The sequence below is a fragment of the Mustela lutreola genome, chromosome 8, assembly GCF_030435805.1.
Source record: "Mustela lutreola isolate mMusLut2 chromosome 8, mMusLut2.pri, whole genome shotgun sequence".
Classification (NCBI taxonomy): Eukaryota; Metazoa; Chordata; class Mammalia; order Carnivora; family Mustelidae; genus Mustela; species Mustela lutreola.
In genome coordinates, this window is record NC_081297.1 from 15,813,943 (window position 1) to 15,834,077 (window position 20,135).

A 20,135-nucleotide genomic window follows, 5' to 3' on the forward strand; every position below is an offset into this window, starting at 1 on the left:
GGAAAGAATGTCCAATGGAAAAAAGACAGCCTTTTCAATAAATGGTGCTGGGAAAATTGGACAGCCACATGCAGAAAAATGAAATTGGACCATTTCCTTACACCACACACAAAAATAGACTCAAAATGGATGAAGGACCTCAATGTACGAAAGGAATCCATCAAAATCCTTGAGGAGAACACGGGCAGCAACCTCTTCGACCTCTGCCGCAGCAACATCTTCCTAGGAACAACGCAAAAGGCAAGGGAAGCAAGGGAAAAAATGAACTACTGGGATTTCATCAAGATCAAAAGCTTTTGCACAGCAAAGGAAACAGTTAACAAAATCAAAAGACAACTGACAGAATGGGAGAAGATATTTGCAAACGACATATCAGATAAAGGACTAGTGTCCAGAATCTATAAAGAACTTAGCAAACTCAACACCCAAAGAACAAATAATCCAATCAAGAAATGGGCAGAGGACATGAACAGACATTTCTGCAAAGAAGACATCCAGATGGCGAACAGACACATGAAAAAGTGCTCCATATCACTCGGCATCAGGGAAATACAAATCAAAACCACAATGAGATATCACCTCACACCAGTCAGAATGGCTAAAATCAACAAGTCAGGAAATGACAGATGCTGGCGAGGATGCGGAGAAAGGGGAACCCTCCTACACTGTTGGTGGGAATGCAAGCTGGTGCAGCCACTCTGGAAAACAGCATGGAGGTTCCTCAAAATGTTGAAAATAGAACTGCCCTATGACCCAGCAATTGCACTATTGGGTATTTACCCTAAAGATACAAATGTAGTGATCCAAAGGGGCACGTGCACCCGAATGTTTATAGCAGCAATGTCCACAATAGCGAAACTATGGAAAGAACCTAGATGTCCATCAACAGATGAATGGATCAAGAAGATGTGGTATATATACACAATGGAATACTATGCAGCCATCAAAAGAAATGAAATCTTGCCATTTGCAACAACATGGATGGAACTAGAGCGTATCATGCTTAGCGAAATAAGTCAAGCAGAGAAAGACAACTATTATATGATCTCCCTGATATGAGGAAGTGGTGATACAACATGGAGGCTTAAGTGGGTAGAAGAAGAATAAATGAAACAAGATGGGATTGGGAGGGAGACAAACCATAAGTGACTCTTAATCTCACAAAACAAACTGAGGGTTGCCGGGGGGAGGGGGTTTGGGAGAAGGGGTTGGGATTATGGACATTGGGGAGGGCATGTGATTTGGTGAGTGCTGTGAAGTGTGTAAACCTGGTGATTCACAGACCTGTACCCCTGGGGATAAAAATATATGTTTATAAAAAAAAAAAAAAAAAAAAAAAAAAAAAAAAAAAAAAAAAAAAAAAAAAAAAAAAACTGTTATAATTGGAAAGCAAAGGGAGAAAGCGATGTCACTGTTAAGAATGAACAGATCGGGACGGATTCAGATAACTCACAGAATGCAATCTGTAGCACCACTAGGAAAAGAGCAATTATACCTAGGATGGGATTCTGAAGGGAGAGGTCTCTCCACAGGTGTCCGAACTCTGATTTTTTACTTCATTATGGCAGAGGGCACACTAAGCAAAAAGCCCCTGGGACAGAAGGCTGGATTCCTTACCTCCTTAAAATGTGGCTATTCTTCCAACCAAGAAGGGGGGTAATTGTCGTTAAATCTCAGTTCCCTTTGTGTCCATCAGTAGCAAATTCTTAATACCGGACTGATTTAACTCAATTTTGACTCTCCGTTTTTAGTCTCCTGGGTCAGTGATAAACATATGCAGAAAGCTGACCGCCTCCCCCCTTCCCCCTCCCTGGCCCCCTCTGTCTCCACTACTGACGCTCAGAATAGACACTAGCACATGATGCACAAAGACAAAAAGAGGTATCTACATTTTACTAAGCAGGTCAGTCAAGAAATATGGTAATAATAAGTAGACATGAATATATGTATGGTATTTTAAAATGGGATATAAGTAAAAAAAAAATACATTAGGTTCTCCCTTTATGCCTACAATATTAGAAAAACCGAAAATACTAAGTGACAATAAAAAGCCCCATAGACATTCTATCGGTTCCCACAGCAGAAAACTTTCTACGCCATCTGTTATTGGACAGTTCTATTTCAAATATGCAACTAGAATTTCAGAGGGCTAGCAACGAGCGCTCTTTTCCTAAATCTGGACAACCATTAGCCCGTCTGAAAGTGAACGTACAGAACCGAGCAGGAAATAATTCCCAAACAGGGTTCTGTGTATTATTATTATTATTATTTTTAAAGATTTTATTTATTTATTTGACAGAGATCACAAGTAGGCATAGAGGCAGGCAGAGAGAAAGAGAGAGGAGGAAGCAGGCTCCCTGCCGAGCAGAGAGCCCGATGCGGGACTTGATCCCAGGACCCGGAGATCATGACCTGAGCCGAAGGCAGCGGCTTAACCCACTGAGCCACCCAGGTGCCCGGTTCTGTGTATTATTAATGCTCAAAAACTTAATAAAACAAAATGAAAGCAAAGTACAAAGGGAAAATACAGGAAAGAGAAAAATTGTATCAAACTGAAAGAAATAATTCAAGAATCACAACTAAATAATGGAGAAAAGAGGCCCGTAAGATTGGAGTAAGTCTTATTTTTCTTATTTGGATCGAAGTGTAAATAAAATGATTTTTCATGGTGAAATATCACCGAGCAGGAGTGTTTCCATGCTGGGACGGCCTCCCCACATGCCAGGCTGACCATGAGGGGTGTCTCCAATCATTCACCCCCCACAGAGGACACCACCTTCTCGAAGCAGATACACGCCAGAAGTCCATTGCTGTTAACATGATTCGGGGGGAATATCACAGCCTCTCCCTGGCCACTCTTTGGTTATCCTCATGCAAAATAATTTATTTGGGCTTTGTTACAATAAGAGGTATAATTAGCAGTCATTTTGTAGAATAAGGTATTGATGCCACAAGCCAATTTTCTGAAAGCGCAACACTGCAGCACCTGTACCATTCATGTTTATAAATCAGGTAATTGTACATCAAGCCACTTCAGTGTGTATGTAATTAGTCTAATTTACATATGTAAATCAATTATCTTATACACAGTTTGCCAACTTCTTGCTTTCCTTTATTTTTCCCCTCATGTTGCAAGTTCAGATAGATCAGATTTCCAAAATATCATTTTAATAAACTATCAGGTTTTTTTTCCTCAAGCCATTTAGGGATATTTCCAATTCCTCCATCTGATAATAAAACACAAGGACAAAGTTCAAAGAAGCTGTTAAGTCTCTGCTGATTCATTATATCAGGAAGCTGCTTTACTGGATGTTCCAAACCCTTTTAATCAATCTTTTCTGCTTCACAAAAGAACATTTCACATGCTCAGGTGTCTCCAACTCTCACCTAATTTCAAGTGACAATACTGAGAAATGACAATATAATTAGAATACAGATTTGATAGGCATAAAAGACAATGACTGATCTCATTCAATTTTTTAAACTCTGGGCAAAGATCTATACCTTTACCCTTGCCATTTAGGCCTACCTGACTCTACATTCAAATGCTAGTCTACCAGTGATTCCACATTGGAAAAAAACTGAAGATGCATTACTGAAAATGTTTTGAAAGATATAAAGATACATAATTTTATTCAAGACCACATTAAGGATCAGCACAGCATTAGGTCTCAAATATGAACAAAAACATGAAATAAACTTCAAAAATTCTCCATTTATCTTAGAGAAAATGTTTTAAGTTCATAATGTACATTCTATTACTTAAGTAAAATTTAGATGACTAAAAGTTTTGCTTCATTTTAATATGTGACTTAACTACAAGCTATAAAGTGATCTTAATGGAGAAAAACAAAGTAATTCTCAAATGATAATACACTGCCTATTTTTTAAAGAACAAAAATGGTTATTTAAAAAATTTTTAAATTTCCATAAAATAATGTAATACACAGTTTTAGATTCTGAAAGGGTACTTGAAAACACTTTCAGATTTCTGGAAGAAATTCTGAAAGGAATTAAAAGAATTAAAGGTGGTTGATGAAACATATAAATGTGTATTTCCTCTCACTCATTTATCTCCGTTAAAATGCTAGTAAGGGAATCAAAAAGTATAAACCACAAGAAAAAAGAGAATAGAAAAAGAGAGAGCAGTATATAAAAGATTTCAACAAAACTTTTCAATATGGAAAGACTGAGTGGTGATGACTGATTTGGTAATGAGGGAAGCCACAAAATAAAGCATTAGATGAGAACTATTTTGTGGTTACCTGTGCACATCAACCTAGGAGCTGGGAAGGGAGGGGCAGAAAACAAGGGATCCTTTGGAAGTGTCTACTCAAAATACTTGACACCCTCTTATCTCACATACAAAATATCAACATCCAGGAGCCTGTCCCAGTACTCCTCACATACTTACACAGGCAAGAGATTAGAGGTTTTATTCCCTAGAGAAACTGAAGGGACTCGAGATTTGGTGGCATCAGTACAATGGATAATGAGAAGAAGGTGTATGAAACAGGGAAGTGAGCTTGGAAAGGGGGGAGGCCAAAAGATTCAGGGAACAGTGGGTTCCATGTAAGTGACCAGCAGAGACACCAGAGTTCGGTCTAATATGTGGCAGAACTCCACTGTAGAGCAGGACGACATAGGGTTCCAGAAGCATGAAGCTAAAACTCAGAACACAGATTATAAAATGAAGGAGTAGAGAACCTCAGCCATGTATTTCCAGATACACTTCATAAGCACAGACCTGCTCAGGAGAAGGCGGCACCACTAAACCGAATTGGCATTCCTACTGCTCTGTATTACAAGCCTTTTGGTTCTCCTTGCTTTTTGTTAACCAGGTGAATGTATTTATTTTGCAAAGAGTAAAAATGATTAAGTCTATCTGAAATTATGTTGAGTGAAAAAATAGGATAAATTCATAAATAATACTACCAATCATTTTAAACATACCAAAAAAAAAAAAAGATGAAGGAAATATGTTAAATGTTGAGAGGGGTTCTTTTTATAGTTTCAAGTATTTTCTACAATGATCAGCTATTTTAAAGTCATTTAAAGAATTATTTAAAAGGCGTAAAAGAAAAAATATAAAGTATGAAAACCGTACAATTTGTGTGTCACTGCAGAAAAAATCAACAAAACTTTCTGAAAGAAATACAATAATCAAATGCTAATAAAATCATAATGAACATAATAAATATATACTATTACAGTGAACCAATGAAGGTTTTCCTAGTCCTGAGTTTGATAAAAGCAACTATTTAAAACACTTGTGAATTTTACCAGAATTAATGACTACCTCACTTTAATAATATTCAATGAAAATCAGAAAAACTACATTCTTTTAGGACAGTTACCTTACTTAACAGGGCACCTTCCTGTATGTATTCCTGCATCAGAGAGAACCCACTCCTAGGAGACTCTACAGCTTCCCTTTGGGGACTTACTTAGTATTCAACACCATTTCTGATAATGGTTTTTTTCCCCCGTAAATGTAAATACCTGGTTCTATAGTTTATGACATTAGTATTCAATAAGGACAGAAAAAAAAAATCACAGCTTTCCATTTTTGTCTAATGAAGCCTCACTTACATTAATTTTCTCTCGTACCCTAGCACCTGGCACAGAGCCTCTGTCACATGTTAGCTGAGCAAAATACAGATGAATAAATCAATATTTTAATGAAGTCCCCTTTCCAGCTTGTTCTTCTACAAGGCAAAGAACCCCTGTTTCTTGAGTCTTTTATTATGGAGATGTTTCCTCTTAGTCGTTAATAGTCTTTGTGGCTTTTCTTTAATTTCCTAATGTGCCCTAAAAGGACAAGGCCAGAACGGGGCACAACATTCTGCTAAGCCTGTGACCAGTTAGGAACAAATTAAAAGAAGGGTTTCCTGGTGTCCATGTTACATAAACATTCAGTCATCCCAAGGCTACACTGTAAATTTCCACACACAGAATAATGTTGAAACACTCACCTCAAGAACCAACCACAACTTGTCTCCATTTATTTTATCTTTCTTAAAGTACATCCCGTAGAATCTGACCACATTGGGGTGGTCGGAAAGCGTCTTTAAGATGTTATACTCTGCTTCAATCTCTTCGTCAATGTCCTAGTTTCAAAAAGTCAAAGGAAGAAAAACCATGAGAAAAACATGAATTACATCAAAGAGACACATTAGAGACCACGAGATAGAGAATTTAATTTTGTCAAAGCAAGGTTATAATAATGGCTTTTATTGTGCTCAATAGTACATATTAAAATTTCTCATGCCATTATGTAAGGGGAGAGATTGTGATTTTCCTGCTGATCAAATACATCTCTAATTATGTTAATTTCACTGAGTTAAAAAGGGACAAATAAAAGACTATTTTTGTATGCAATTAGGAAGAAACATACATGAAAAAGGATTCCAAAGGATATTCTTTTCTTTGCAGTGTTAACTTTGTTTCTTTGGCAAAGCCACTGATTTGAAATAAAAACTTTTAGGTGGCTCATTTGGTGCCTTTGAAATAGACAATATATAGAAGTTTTCAAAAAGTAGTCATACAAGCAATAAATGCCTATCTTTCCAAAAAAGTAAAATAAAGTTACACATAAGATGCCATTTAGCCTTCAGTTCGCTAAAGGCTCATTCGCCAGAAACAGAACAGGTTGTTACCCTTGCCAACAAAGATGAAAGATAAACACTTAGTCATGTTTGTAGAAAGCCACAACCCACGAAAGGACTCAGAGTAGTAATAAGAGAAAGGCTTTGAACACTGTTTTTACAGCAACATTTTGTGTCCACATTGTTTTATGACAAAATCATGTAATCACAGAGCTGGAAAGAATTTTAGATCAGAGCTCTAATTTGAGAAAAAGAAGCTAGAGCTCAGAGAGGTTGGTCACAGAACTGGTGAGTGTAAGATCAGGACTAGCTTGCAAGTCCTCTGCCTCCTTTCTAATCCCATTCATTGTATCTCGTATCAAAAGTTATAAGACTCTCTTAAGAAAAAAAAAAAAAGCCACTCTATAAAATGCTTGGGATGCATTTGAATTTATTTCACGAAGATTATAATCTCTTGGTTATAAATCTTTTTTATTTGGCTTGTGACATTATGAAGGAAGAGGAAATAGATAATTCTGAGAAAAACATACATGTACTATGACAAGAATAAAAGCAGCAAAAGAGCCAATGTCATACCAGAGTTATGAAACCAATATATTTTATTAAAGCAATAGAACAAAACATGATTTTAAAGGTTCATAGGATACGAAACAGGAGCAAATTATAAAAGAATAATGTCTACATGTATTCACAGTCCATTTGTCCTTCTCCATTAAGAAGTGGAGGAATGGGAGAGCCACGCTGGTTATGGCACGGCATCCGGCTAGAGCCCTTTCTCTGGCCACCATGAACCCCAACCTACACTTGCAAAGACCAGAGAAGATAGGTACAGTCACTCTGGTATAGCTTCATTGATATTTGTGTCTCTCATCCTTCAGTTTAAATGGTAAGGACTGCCTGGGTGGCTCCATTGGTTAAGCATCTGCTTTTGGCTCAGGTCATGATCTTGGGGTCCTGCGAGAGAACTCCATGTCACACTCCCAGCTCAGTGGGGTGCTTCCTTCTCCCTTTGCCCCTCACCCTACTTTAATCCCGCTCATGCTCTCTCTCTCTCTCTCTCTCTCTCTTTCAAATAAACGAACAAACAAAATCTTTTTAAAAATGGTGAGAACTTTCCAATAAGGAAATATGAAAACGTTCAGCATCAGTTAAGCCTGGACATATGTGTCTCTCTCTTTTTCTTCCCCCAGCGTATGTAATTTATTGCTTGAAAATAAACCCCTACTCTCCCTCTCCTCTGCTCAAAATAATATGAAATGCTGTAGTTATAATGGGTTTAGTAGGAATAAACAATCAAAAAAGAAAGTGCAATCCTGGAGACCTTTTGCAGAGTCCTACAGTTTGTTAGTGTAAGATCTGTGACAAGGACCAAGAGTCCCATGTTCTTCACAAACATATCACATCATCCCATCATGTATGCAAGGGTCAGGTAACTGGAGAAACCACTCTCAACAGAAATTCAGGGATTATGGGATCACTGACCTCCTTCCGGCTCACCCAAGTGCTGCGGGAGAGCTACAGATTTTCCAGGAGCTGAAAATGTTCCAAAACAGCCAGTTCTCATTCCCAGAAAAAAAGGGGGGGGGGCAGGAGGGGAACTCATCAACTTCTTTACACTCTTCAAGGCCCCCCCCCCAAAAAAAGCCTAGAAGATTCCCTTATCACAACTGTTATTCCAAAAAAAGCAAAATAGTACCCCTACTGGGGCATCACTTACAGAGGCCAAAAGACTACACATGAAATTTCAGTTCTTCACAAGGAAACTGACCCTGATTACAAGGGAATACCATTTCTGCTTTGGAAACATTTCAGCAAACCTGAAAATTAATTTCCTGTCTCTGAGAGAAATATAATTTAACATAAAATATTTCTGGGTTAGCTTAAGAGATATTCTGCCTGAAACCTAAATAAAGGCAGGAAGAAAAAGAGATCTGGCCAAGATGACATCTGAGAATGACTTCTAGATCCTTGAGTCTGTTCTTACAACCTTTCTAAAATCTAAAATAACCTTAAATCAACTGCCGAGCTATTAAGAGCTGTGTTGATTCATTTATGTATTTGTATTATATGTTTGTTCAATTAAATATTTATTGGTCCCTACTGTATATGTTAAGTGTATAAACAAGAAAAACCTAACAAACGGACTTTTTTTTTTTTTTACATTTTCTTCAATGGCAATCGACATTGTGACAAATCAATAAAGTTACTGTAGACTTTTTAACTCTTTAGTACAAATAAAAACAAAGTTCGTAGGAAAAAACTGAAAAAATAATGTGACATACATGAATTGGGTCCAGAATTTTCACTGCTGCTTTTTCGCCATTTTTCTTATTCAACACTTTAAAAACTTTCCCGTAAGTTCCTTTGCCAATTGTTTCGGTGATTTCCCATGTATCAGAAGGATCAGGAAAGTTATCAAAGATGATTGTTTTTCCAGTTAATGGAAGCATCTCACAAGTCTAAATCCCTAGAGAGAAAAAGTACAGTTTCAGCTACATTTGATTGGGGATACTAAATCGCACACATAAACTCATGGGAAAATATCTAACATTTCACTGACATGATATAAAATATACAGCAGTAACCAAATGTACTCAGAATTACAAAAAATTTTAATTTCAATTCTTTTTGCAAACAGATTAATATGAGTTTAATAATCCTTTGTAAACAGAGCTTTATTTCGATGTTTAATACAGTCCCATATCAATTGCTCTTCATTCTTCTCATTAAAATAAGAGGCACATATTTAAATCACTTTGATATACTGCTTTATATTCAGATATTAATACAATGAATAAAAAAATTAAAATTAACCTTAGAGATGATAAAATTCAATTTTGTCAAGGCAAATCCCACACTTTGAAGTGATTGTGTCTTACACCACTCCTCTATGTAAAACCCAACAATGGGTCCCCTCATATTGCTTTTAGGAGTTGTTTTTAAGATAGGAGCTTCTTATCTTTGTTTTTGATATTTTATTTATTTGACAGAGAGAAAGGGAGAAAGAGAGAGCACAAGCAGGGGGAGCAGCAGGCAGAGGGAGAGGGAGAGGCAGTCTCCCCGCCGAGCAGGGAAGCCAATGTGGGGCTCAATCCCAGGACTCTGGGATCATGACCTGAGCCAAAAGCAGATGCTTAACTGACTGAGCCACCCAGATTCTCATAGGAGAAATTTAACACAACCTACCAGATCCTTTAAAGTAGGGCCCTCACTTACTGTCCTAGCTTCATGTCTCAACTCTTCTTTTCCCAGATACTACACACCAGTCACTTGGGATCATTTAAATTCATTTTTTTCTTGCTTAAGGATCTTAGTAGACATGAATCCCTCCAACGTCTGCCTGTGGTTTCTTTACTAAATTTCAACACCTTCTTATCTTTTAGATCTCGGTTTAGATGTCATTACCTCTGAATGCAACCACTCTCCATCCCATGTGGGTTGTATGCCCAACCCTGTACTCACGAAGCACTCTACACACGTTTATCCGATCTTACAATATGCCCTACACCTGGCACAGTGCTGAAATAATTAGAATACAGCCAATGAGGTCAGGAGAGTTTTAAAAGCAGATGTTATATGTGACCTGAAATAAGATCCCAGGTTTCTTGACTTCCCAGTAATGTTTGTAAACTTCTATGCTCTTCCTATATTATATTCAACCATTTATATAGAATTACCAAAACAAAAAACAAAAAAAAAGTAACAGAAAGAGCTCCTACAACTTCTGGTGGCCCTTACGTTTTTTCAATTATCTGTGCAAATGCTCACTATCTTTGGTGTTAAAAAGTTGTGTGCAGTTGTGCTTGTATGTGTACACATACACGCAGAAACATATCTTTTAATAAATAGGCATCATTTCTACATAATAATGTCAGCCCATGAAATTCATTGGTCTAACCACAATTTTGTATCTCAGCTACATCACTGATCCACTGAGCCCTCTCTTTATAGCCATCAACCTGTTCATTTTTCATTCCTTCTTCATTTGCTTCTTCCCAGCATAAATTCTACAGCTTGAATTATTATGACTTCCTTGCAAATACTCCCAACTCTCATTGCTCTTTCTCCGCCATCAGTCTCCCAGAATAAAAAAAGGCAAGTCTGATTAAACAATACATGTCCTCACACCTGTGACTGTAGCTAGACAAAAACTACACTACCATATTGACTGGTTTCACTTCAAATTCAGAATAACAAACCTACAAGTAGACCCTGGACACTGCCTAGAAGTCCTACTGTGTTTCCCTGGTTGTCTGTTCCTTTCTCATTATTTCACAGTGATCTCTGCTCTCACATCTTCCTGTCCTCAAATTGCTCTTCTTTGTTCTCTATCCCCTTCCCCAAAATTTCCCAACTGATGCTTTTACTTTAGTTGAAAAGACAAAAGCAACAATAAACTCCTTACTTCTACAAACTACGAACTACTACAAACTTCTACAAACTACAAACTTCTCATCCTGAAGACCACAAACCAATGTGCATCAAACATGAATTCATTCTCATTGAGTCTATCATCGATTTTTGTTCTTTGTCCTCAACTAGTCTGTTTCTTCAGTTCCTTCTCAGCCTTCAGATCCTGGCTAAAACATCACTTTCTTAGAAGGGCCTTTCTTGACCAAACTACATAAAGTTACAAAAGAGTATAGGCTTTATTTTTACTGAAATAAAGCAAAAAAAAAAAAAAATAAGGATTAGGGAGAACGGAAAAGAATTTTGAAATTCTAAACAAAATAAGGATCATGTTCTGATTCATTATACTTAAGGGCACATCATCTCATAAATGGCTATGAATGGCTCTAAAAATTACATCACTACATAAAAACACCCTCATGAATAGTTCTTAGAACACTTAATCTTTCTGAAATTTGTGCCTTTGATCCAAAATGCAATGGAATAAGTAGGAGGTAATCAGTAATAATCATCCCCTTTAGTGATTTCACAATCAATGACATGATAACTACTTCTTACATCTATGTACTTGAGTCATGCAAATAAGCATTTATGCCATCCATATAATGTAAAAGTTAGACCAAAAGACCAAATTAAATCTTGTTAAATGCCTTAAATACGCATTTTTACCCACAAGAGACATTCATTATACGGAATACTGCTTTTCAAGTGGTAGCGTTATTCAACATGATTTTAATTTCTGCAACATTAATTGTTAGGAATTAACTATTGGTATTTAAATATACAGGCATAAGAATGACTGAACACCTAATGTATGCAGAGTATACATTAGAGTCTTGGGGATACAAAGATAGTCAACTCATGGATAGATATATGTAAGTAATATTATGAAAAGTGACAGATAATGGAAACAAGCTTAAAGTGCTATAGAAGCCCAGGTGAAGAAGCAATTAATTCTGGAGTGATCATAAAAAGATACATAAAATAAGCAGGATTGGAGCTGGACATTAAACATGAATGGAAGTTTGTCCAAAAGATAATTTCCTCTTTAACGATTCTCAGTAAGATAAATATTTAAAGCAGTGCATTGTTATATTATAAAAATTTTTATATTATATTTATATTATAAAAAAACTATAAAACAATAATCACAGAATAATGAAAGCCAAGGTGTTTGGGAAACAGAATACACTTAGTCAAATGTCATTTAAAAGAAAAAAACTCCCAAGAAGTAGATGAAATGAAGTCTAAAATGACATCCTCAAAATTAAACATTAAAGAATTCAAAACCTTAGAATAGAAACAAGTCTTCTAAATTTTACACTCTACTTTTTCCAGTACTGATAGGTTATTATTAAGAATAAAATATCAGTTAGTAAACAACTAATTATTTAATGATTATAGTAGGTTGTATCCTACATGGCAATGATTGTTCTTATTTTTCCTAGTCCTTTACCACTCACAGAATAAAAAGTAATTCTCTACCTCATAAAAATGAATAACTTCTTAATTATGTGATCATATATGCTAAATATCTTTTTGGCATATATACAGTAAGTATATATTTTGTACACATGTATGTACATATGTATTATAGTATATATTATGTATATATTTTGACATATGTATTTACCGTAATTCAAAAAGATACTTCCATTTTAAAAGCTACATTTAAAAAATGAATAATCATCTTTTTGAATTGATTTATTATATACTGAGCTGCTGAGGGGTCTTTTTCACAATTAAAAAAAGACCATATTACAATGAAAAAAGTATCTTACTTCAGGATCTTATCAGTCATCTTAACACTTATTTTGATTGCTTTTGTAAACCTTTCTTCCATTCTTCTTTACTAAAATAACCAAACTGACTTCATGCTCATTCTAAAACACAGCAGGGCTGATCTCCCTTTGGGCTATGTTTTCCCTCTGCCTGGAATGCTCTTTCTCTAGATATCCATGTTGCTTACTTCCTCACTTTCTTTAATTCTTACATCAGCGATCACCTCCTCAGTAAGTCTTATCCTAACCACCCTGTTTAAAATGCCACCTTACTCCCCTCTACCCTATCCTATCTCCAAACTCCTGGTCCCTCTTTCCCCACTGTATTTTCATAACATTTTTTATCTCCTTCATGCTACAACACTTCCGGTTTATTATGTTTTAATTATTGGTTTTCTATACTACTAGAATTTAAGCCCATGAGCACTGAAATTTTATCCAGGTTGTTCACTGATATATCCCAAAGACTCTAAACCCATGACTGGCACAGAAGAAGTACTCAATAAGTACTTGTTGAATACTGGATAGAAACGAATAAAACACAGTAACCAGAAAAATTTCAGGTGATTTTACCAATGAATTTAATAAAGTGATTAAGAAAGAAAGAATGTCATCTGATGCAAGCTTTTTTCAGAGACTAGTGATAGAACACTTGAAAGTACCTACAAAGAGAAAGAAGTTTTGTTTTTTTTTTTAAGAACCAAACAGAAATTCCAGATATGAAAATTAAAATAATTGAATTGAAAAATTTTCTGGATGGGTTTAATAACAGACTTGCACAGGCAGAAGAAAACCAGCAAATTTAAAGCCAAGTAATTTGAAATTATCAAGTCTGAGGGAAAAAAAGAAAAAGAAAAAGAAATGTAGAAAAATAAACAGAGCCTAAGGGACTCATGAGATCCCATCAAGAGGACCAATATAAGCATTATCAGTAAGAGAAGAAGAAGAAGAAGAAGAAGAAAAAAGAATGAGACAAGGAGAATATCTGAAGAAATGATGGCTGAAAACATCATAAATTTAAGAAAAATACATGGATATACAAATCTAAGTAGATGGATCTACAAACCTAAGAGACCTCCAAAACTGCAAAGATAAATCCCAAGAAACCCACACTGAGACACATTATAATGAAGCTGTCGAAAGACAAAGACAAAGAAGTAATCTTGAAGGCAGCAAAAGAAAAGCAATTCACCATTTATAAGATTTCCCAGCAGAAATCTTGTAAGTCAGAAGGTAGTGGGACAACACAGTTAATGTGCTGAAAGAAAGACTTGTCAACTGAGAATTTTACATGCAACAAAAGTGTCCTTCAAATACGAGAAAGAAATTAACACTTCCCCAAATAAATAACAGCTGAGGGAGTTCATTGCCACTAGATCTGTCCTACAAGAATTGCTGAAAAGAGTCCTTCGGGTTGAAGTGAAGGATGCTACACATTACATAATGATAAAAGGATTAACTCACCAAGAAGATATAACAATTATAAATATATATGCACAAAACATCAAAGCTCCAAAATATATAAAATAAACATTGATGTAATTGAAGGAGAAATAAACAGCTCTACTATAATAGCAGGAAACTTCAATACGTTGCCTTCCATAACAAGTAAAACAAAGAGACAGAGGTCAGTAAGGAAATACAGCACTTGAACAACACTATGGCCCAACTGAATCTAAAAGACACATACAGAATGTCCATCTAACGATAGCAGAATACACATTTTTCTCAAATGTAGATGGAACATTCTGCAAGATAAACCACATGTTTGGCTACAAAGCAAGTCTTAATAAAATTTAAAAGGCTGAAAATATACAAAATACCTTTTTCAGTAAGAACATGATGGAACTAGAAATCAACAGCCAAAGGAAAACTAGAAAATTGATACATACATGGAAATTAAACAACACACTATTAAATAATTAATAGGTCCTCTAAGAAATCACAAGGAAAATTAGAAAATATCTTGAAGCAAAGGAGACTACAACATATCAAAACTTAAGGGATGCAACAAAAGCAGTGTTAAGAGGCAAATTTATGTTAAATTTAACATAATATTTATGTTAAGCATAAATTTATGTTAAAAAAAGGAAAAATCTCAAGTCTTAATTTTATATCCTAAAACTAGAATTAAAGGAAGAGGAACAAATTAAACCCAAAAGAAAAGGAAATAATAAATACTAGAGCAGTGATAAATAAACAGAAAAGACAAAAACAACAGAAAAAAATCAACAAAGCCAAGAGTTTGTTCTTCAAAAGATAAACAAAATCGACAAACCTTTAGTTAGAGAGAAAAAAAAAAGGAGAAGAAACAAATAATCAAAACCAGAAAGGGAAGAGGGGGCATTACTACTAATTTCATAAAAATAGAAAGGATTGAACTAGGAATAATTACATGCCCACACAATGGATAAATTAGATGAAATGGACAAATTCATTAAAACACACAAGCCACCAAGGCTGAACCATGAAAAAATTAAAAATCTGAATAGGCCTATAACTAGTGAGGAGATTGAATCAGTCATCAAAATTCTCAACAGCAAAAGTAGCTCAGGACCACGTAGATTTACTGGTTAATTTGACCAAACATTGAGGATAAATTAACACCTTAAACGAAATTTAACACCTTAAACTCTTAACAAGCGAGGACTAAGAATTCTTAAACTTCCAAAAAATTTAAGAGGAGTGAGCACTGCCTACCTCATTCTATGAGTCCAGCTTTACCCTGATACCAAAGCCAGGCAAGGGCACTGCAAGAATACCAATATCCCAAAAAACACTGATACAAAAATCTTCAAATAAAATACCACCACTGAATTCAACAGAGTATTCAAAGGGTCTCAACAGCGTATTCAAAGGATCATACATGGTGACCAAGTGGGATTTATTCCTGGAATGCAGGAATGGCTCAATATATGAAAATCAAACAATGTAATACATGATATTAACAAAATAAAGGGTAAAAATGATCATTTAAATTGATGCAAAAATGTGTTTGATAAAATTTAATATTCATTTAAGATTTTTTAAAAAACCCTCAAACTCAGAATAGAAAAAAATTCCCTGGACATAATAAAGGCCATGTATGAAAAACACATAGCAAACATCACACTCATTGGTGAAAGACTGACAGCCTTTCCTCTAAGAACAGGAACAGGCAAGGAGGCCTACTTTTGCCATTTCTATTCAACACAGTACCAGAAGTCCTTGCCAGAGCAAGTAGTCAAGAAAAAGAAAAGACATCCATAGATAAAGAAAATGTGGTATATATATAAAATGTAATATTAGCCATCAAAAAAAAAAAAAAGAAATCTTGCCATTTGCAATGATGTGGATGGAACTAGAGGTTATCAGTCTAAGCAAAATAAGTCAGTCAGAGAGAGATAATTATCATAGGATTGCACTCACATGCGGAGTTTAAGAAACAAAAAGACAAGCATAGAGGAAGAGAGGGGAAAAATGAAACAAGACAAAATCAGAGAGGGAGACAAACCAAGACACAATTATAGGAAACAAACTGAGGGTTCTTGGAGGGGAAGGAAGTGGGGGGATGGGGTAACTGGGCAATAGGCATTAAGAAGGGCATGTGATATAATGAGCATGGGGTATTATATAAGTCTGATTAATCACTGAACTCTACCTCTGAAACTAATAATATACTATATGTTAATTAATTGAATATAAATAAAGTAAACTAAAAAAAAAAAAGAATAAAGCCTTCCCATAACAAAAGTAAAAAAAAATCCAAATTGGAAGGGACGTTTAAAATTATCTCTATTTCTCTATTCACAGATGACTTGATCTTATATGAAGAAAACACAAAAATGCTGTTAGAACTAACCAATGAATTCAGAAAAGCTGTGAGATATAAAGTCAGTTTCATTTCTATACACTAACCATGAATCTGAGAAGGAAATCCAGAAAACAATTCTCTTAACAATAGCACCAAAAATAATGGAATACTTAGGAATAAAGTTAAGGAGGCAAGAGACTTGTACAGTATAAACTATAAAGCACTGTTGAAAGAAATTAAACAAGACACAAAGAAATGTAGAGACAACCTGTGTTCACATATTGGAAGACTTGATATTGTTAAGATGTCAACACTACCCCAATCTACAAATGCATTGCCTATCAAAATCTCAAAAAGAAACAGAAAAAAGAAAATCCATCTTAAAAACCATATGGAATCTGAAAGAGTCTCAAATAACCCAAACAATCTGAAAAAGAAGGATAAAGTTGGAGGTCTCACACTTCCTGATTTCAAAACTTACTTCAAAGTTACAGTAATCAAAACAGTGTGATCCTGGCATAAAGACAAATACATAGACCAAAAGAATAAATGAGAGAACCCAGAAAGAAAACCTCATATATATGGTCAAATGATTTTCAACAAGACTGCCAAGATCATTAAATAGGGAAAGAACAATCTTTTCAACAACTGGTGTTAAGAGAACCGGATAACCACATGTAAAAGAATGAAACTGAATTCTTCCATTACACCATATACAAAAAATTAATGTCCCCCACCCCCCAACATCAGGTTCCGGGATCAGCAGGGAGTTTGACTGGGAATCTCTCTCTCTCCTCCTCTGCCCCTCCCCCAATGCATGATTGCTCTCTTGATCTTTCTCAAGTAAATAAAGCTTTAAAAATTAAGAAAGACCGGGGCACCTGGGTGGCTCAGTGGGTTAAAGCCTCTGCCTTCGGCTCAGGTCATGATCCCAGGGTCCTGGGTTGGAGCCCCGCATCGGGCTCTCTGCTCAGTGGGGAGCCTGCTTCCTCCTCTCTCTCTCTGCCTGCCTCTCAGCCTACTTCTGTCAAATAAATGGATAAAATCTTAAAAAAAAAAAAAAAAGAATCCCTGGAAGAGGGGTCTTTAAAAAAATAAAATTAAGAAAGACCCAAAAAATTAACCCTAAATGTATCAAAGACTTAAACCTAGGAGGTAACACTGTAGTACTTAGAAGAAAACATAGGGGAAAAGCTTCATAGCAGTGGATTTGGCAATGATTTCTTGGATCTGACACTCAAACACAGGCAACAGAAAAAAAAACAGATAAACTGGATTTCATAAAAATTAAAAACTTGTGCATCAAAGGATGCTATCAACAGAGTGAAAAGACAACCTACAGACAGAAGAAAATATTTGCAAGTCATATATTGTATATAAGGTTAACAAGAATGTAAAAAGAACTCCTAAAGGACAACAACAAAATAACCCAATTTAAAATATGGGCAAAAAACATGAATAGATACTTGTCCAAAAAGATACACAAATGGCCAATAAGCAAATGAAATGATGCTCATCGCTACTAATCATTAGGAAAATGCAAATCGAAACCATAATGAAATACCACTTCATACCCATTAGGATGGCTATTATAAAAAACACAGAAAACAAGTGTTGTTGAGGTTGGGAGAAATTGGAACTCTTGAACATTGCTGGTGGGAAAACTAGTACGTTTGCTGTGGAAAATGGGATAGTGGTTACTCAGAAAAACACAGAATTAACAACAATTAATAACAATTCTACTTTTGGTTATATATTTAAAAGAACAGAAAGACGGTTCTCGAAGAGATATATGCATATTCATGTTCATAGCTGTATTACAGTAGCTCAAAAGCAGGAGAAAGCCACATGTCCATCAATGAACGATATGCATTAATGCTGGATGGATCTACAATGGAGTATTACTCAGCCTTATCAGGGCAAGGATATTCTGACACATGCTGCGACACGGATTAGCCTAGAAGACCTCATGCTTACCGAAAAAAGGCTCCAAAGACCCTACCTCCCAACACCCTGGTGGTCAGGATTTCAACACAGGAATTTTGGAAGGACACAAACATTCAGACCAGAACACCATCTGAAATTCCCTGTGGAAGTATCTGGTATTAACTGTTTTCCAGACTGACTCAGTCCAACACATCCAATTCATTTGAGATAAGACTAGAAAAAATGGAGAAAAAGCCACAGGTAATGGCTGTGAGTTTCCCCAAATAGGTGAAAGGTGTGAATACTTGAAGTTAGGAAGCTCAAGTAGGGTAGATAAAAAGAAATCCACAGTTAGACACACACTACAGTGAAACCATGGAACACCAAAGACAAAGAAAATCTCTTAAAACCAACCAACTAGAAATGACAGATTACATGTAGAGGAAAACAATTAGAATGGCTGCTGATATTTCCTTTTTTTAAGATTTATTTATTTGAGAGAGAGAGAGAGAGAGCTGGGGGAGGGGCAAAGGGAAAGGGAGACAAGCAGACTCCCTGCTGAGAGGGGAGCCCCCCACAGGGTTCGATCCCAAGACCCTGAGATCATGACCTGAGCAGAAATCAAGAGTCAGACACTCAGCGGACAGAGCCTTCCAGGTGCCCCTTGACGGCTGATATTTCAATAGAAAGTGGAAGTATGATATATTCAAAATATATATATACACATTCAAATGAAAGAAAAAATTGTTAATCTAAAAATAAACAAAAATATCCACAAAAGTATCTTGCAAGATAAATTCATTTTTCACCAAAAAAAATTTGTGTTTAACAATAACGACCTCTGAGAAAGAGCACGTTTATAGGATATCTTTCAAGAATAATAATGATCCACAAGAAAGGTCTGAATTGCCAAAAACAGCAAAGAAACTGTTAGGCATGTGTATAAATCTAAACTAGCACTGCCTGCAGGACACAATAATACATAATAATGAATGATAATAATAATGAACTGAATAATATGAATAAAATGAGTAATAATGACAAATAATGAAAAGTGCTGTAAAAGGATGTCAATGTTCCTAAATTCCTTATATGGTTAAAGAGGCACTTAGAAATAATAACTTCAGACTTTTAAGATAGATATACATGTTAAATACCTACATTAAACATGAGAACCTCAAAATACCGTTCTATAAAGAAAGTAACAGGTGGCTTTACTCAAAGCCAAGCCATATTGTAATACCCCGATTCTTACTTTTTAAAAAATATTCATCATATATTTGCAGAACATTATTGAAGGATCCCTCCCTTAACGCACTCACTTCCGCCAAGCTGTTTCAACTTCTCCACATAAAGTTTAAGTTAGATTCAAAAGGATCTCCTGCCTCTGACAGAAGAAACATACTGGAAGGTCAACAGGTCAGCTACCTAAGCTGTCCCTCTCCACATGGCAGCCAGAACGATCTCAAAACAGAAAATCAGATCACATGATTTTCTTGCTCACAAGCCTTCAAAATCCGTATTCCTACTGCCTTCCCCAGACCCTGAACATCTGGCTCTTTCTGATACCCCTAAACTCACCCCAAGTTTTTCTTCACAACTCTCTGTGTCTTCTGC

At 35.7% G+C, this 20,135-nt stretch overlaps 1 protein-coding gene across 5 annotated transcripts in view; it reads right to left on the minus strand.

Annotated features, from left to right (window-relative positions):
• Nucleotides 1-20,135, minus strand: part of MYO3A (myosin IIIA) — a 241,796-nt gene that overhangs the window by 217,762 nt on the left and 3,899 nt on the right. For all 5 annotated transcript variants that reach the window (XM_059183893.1, XM_059183895.1, XM_059183894.1 and 2 more), the window contains exons 3-4: nt 8,891-9,075; nt 5,976-6,110 (exon numbers count right to left, since the gene is read on the minus strand). In XM_059183893.1, the coding sequence (XP_059039876.1) occupies nt 5,976-6,110; nt 8,891-9,058 (303 nt within the window). In that variant the 5' untranslated portion in view covers nt 9,059-9,075. The remainder of the gene's footprint in view (nt 1-5,975; nt 6,111-8,890; nt 9,076-20,135) is intronic.